At 57.5% G+C, this 2,761-nt stretch overlaps 1 protein-coding gene across 1 annotated transcript in view; it reads left to right on the top strand.

The window, feature by feature from the left end:
* The window catches only part of ZC3H18 (zinc finger CCCH-type containing 18), a 34,900-nt gene that overhangs the window by 30,368 nt on the left and 1,771 nt on the right, over positions 1 to 2,761 (top strand). Inside the window, exons 15-16 of the mRNA XM_010134462.1 lie at positions 580 to 676; positions 2,568 to 2,664. Of these exons, the coding sequence (XP_010132764.1) occupies positions 580 to 676; positions 2,568 to 2,664 (194 nt within the window). The remainder of the gene's footprint in view (positions 1 to 579; positions 677 to 2,567; positions 2,665 to 2,761) is intronic.

A 2,761-nucleotide genomic window follows, 5' to 3' on the forward strand; every position in this document is an offset into this window, starting at 1 on the left:
GTGGGAGAGCTCGGCCTTGTGGCATTCTGTGCCGGAGCAGGGTGTTGGCCCCCGTCACACGGGTAGGTTCCTGTTTTGGAAGCGTTAATGTTTTTTTTCTGACAGTCCAAATTCCCCTTTGTGGTGTGAGGCCGCAGTTTTCTCTACTTCCCTGTGCTGTGACGTGAGGTGCCTTTATCAAGTCTGTGAAGCATGTTCCGTGGGGAGGAGTACGAATTACACATAACTACCGGCTGGCACCCTCGGATCCTGGAAGAAGGCACAGCTCCACGTGCCTCCTGACATTTGCTATCCTTGGTGCTGCCGAAAAAGAAAAAACTACAAAATGCTGCCATTTCCCACAAAACAGGAAAGCAGCGCAGCATTCGCCGCAGCGCCGGAGGGCGCTGCTGTTTGCTTACAGTGCCAGGGGAATTGCGTGGTGCAGCAACAGTTGGGACTGGTCTGCGCAAAAAGTTTAATGGGAGATGCGTCTGCAAGAGCACCACGGGCACCCGTCAGAGGAAATATCTCTGCCCACTTCCCTCCTCGGAGGGAAGTGGCTGCTCAGCTCCTCTGTCTGTTTTAATTCCATTTCAGGCAGCTGACAAAGGAAGCAGGAAGAGATACGAGCCCTCAGACAAAGACAGGCCGAACTCTCCTCCAGCCAAACGGGCGAACCTGTCACCTGACAGAGGTGAGACGTCAGCCAGCCCAGGGACTCCTGGCACTGCTCGAGGCAGTGCTTTGGCGACAAATGTCCCGTGAAAGCGTCTGCCACAAGAGCCCGCTCGCTGGAGAGGTTAATGGCAGGCGCGTGTCCTTCCAAAACCTCCGATGGCCACCAGGTAACGCGGGCGTGTGAGCCATCCCGCTGCACGAAATGCAGCGGACGTGAGATGGTCCGGTCGGTGGAGTAAGCGAGGTGAGGTCAGGCCTTGCTTGGCTGTCTTGAGACGCATGTTGCGAGCCCCTTGGCTCCGCTACGTCTGAGTCCACAGTGGCCATGAGGAGCGTGCTCTGTGGGTACCCATCCATCCCACTGTGGGCTCCTCGTCTCTGCCAGCGAGGTTGGAGGTGGCTGGGGACGTCGTAGGGTTTTCCTTTACTGCCTGCCAGGGTCTTTTCTACCTCTTATTTCAGCACATCACGGTGGGTTGTAGTCCTGCTGCCAGAGAGGCTTGTGGCCGTGCTTAGGAAGGGGGCGTTGGCTGCCAGGGCTCCGGGGTGGCTGCAGCAACTGGCTCCATCACCCGCCCTGCGAAATGAGATGATTTCCCCACTCGCATGTGACACAACCTGACCTGCCCCATGTGTTTAGAAAGACTCGGGCTTTCCAGGCGTGCTCCTGTCTCTGAGAGGGACCCAACTGCCATGCTCCAGCCTTTGCCGTCGCCGCCAAAAAACAGAGGGGTGAGGGGAGTTGCCGGGCAGAGGTGCCTGGCTTTGACGTCCGCGCCCGCCTCGACACGTGATGTTGTTTTCCCTGTTGTCTTGGCTGTAGGTGTATCATGTTGACTCTGGGTGCCAGCCAGAAAAAATTTCTGTGCTTAATAGCCTGGTTGCATTCAACTCCTGCAAAGGCAGTGGGGAAGGCACTGGGTGAGGTGGAAGTTCACGGGGATGTAGTTCACAGCTGCTGCTGAGCTGCAGACACATGAATGGGCTGACCTAGCAAACGGTGCTGACTTTTCTAGACACGTTGATGTCAGTACATACGTTTGTTGTCTGAATGTTATAAAGCATTTTTAAGCAGCAGCAAATGGGAGACGAGCCCTGAAGGCAGCTCAGCCTCCCCTCCCAGTGGCAAGCGCACCCTCGGCTGAATTGGGGCTGAGCAAGAGGCACCCTCCAGCGTGCAGCCTGCGCTCCTGTGTCCCAGCTCATCGGTGTTTACGCCTCAAGTCTCGCTGGCCTGTTCTGTGAGCTGGCTCTGATCAGACAGGCAGCTACAGTTGCCTCTCTGTGTGCTGGCACAGCAGCGGTTGGGAAACCTGCCATGGCAAAGCTGGATAACACTGCGGCAGGACCCCACCGGCCGTCCCCACGGCGGCTCCATTCGGGCAGGCACAACGATTCAGTCCATGATCTACAAACAAGGGGGTGATGCTGCCCGTGGATCAGCTCTGAAAGCAGCACAATGCTCACCCAACGCTCTTTCAGCCAGTAAGACCCTGGTTTATGGCCAACACGGAGCCCATCGCACACAACCTGGGTGATCTGCCAGGGGACAGTGGAGCCCTGACTTAACTCCTGAGGGTTTGCCAGCCAAGCTTGGTGTAAAAGAGTGGTGGAGGAGCCTTGTTCCAGCAGCCAGAGGGTGAGGAGGGTCAGGGCAGCTCCCCGCTGGTGAGGTTTTGTACAGCTGACCACGGGGCATGGCCTTGACTAGCTTTTCTGCTCCCCCTGAAGATGGAGGGGCACGGCAGTAGGTTCCTTTTCAGTCTGCTGCTGGACTTGGCTTTTTGCCAGGAAGATCAGATCGGTCCGAAGAGAATCCTCACACCGTGGAGGTGATACGGTAGGCGGGGAAGTGATCCGTGCCTCAGCGGTGAGTGAGAACAACTCAGCTGTCCTTTTCCCCATAGGCTCTCGCGACAGGAAGGCGACCGGGAGACTCTCTTCACCCAAGCAAGAGCGACAGAGGGGCCAGAACCCAAAGCCTTCTCCTGCGCAGACAGACAGGTCAGTGCCCGCTCGTCTTCATGGCTCTGTCAAGGGGTCTCATGCTTCTCCAGCGGTTCCGGCCCTCTCGGGCAGCTCTGAGGCTCCCTGGCCGCCG

This window comes from Buceros rhinoceros, unplaced genomic scaffold (assembly GCF_000710305.1).
Source record: "Buceros rhinoceros silvestris isolate BGI_N320 unplaced genomic scaffold, ASM71030v1 scaffold1924, whole genome shotgun sequence".
In the NCBI taxonomy this organism is placed as follows: domain Eukaryota; kingdom Metazoa; phylum Chordata; class Aves; order Bucerotiformes; family Bucerotidae; genus Buceros; species Buceros rhinoceros.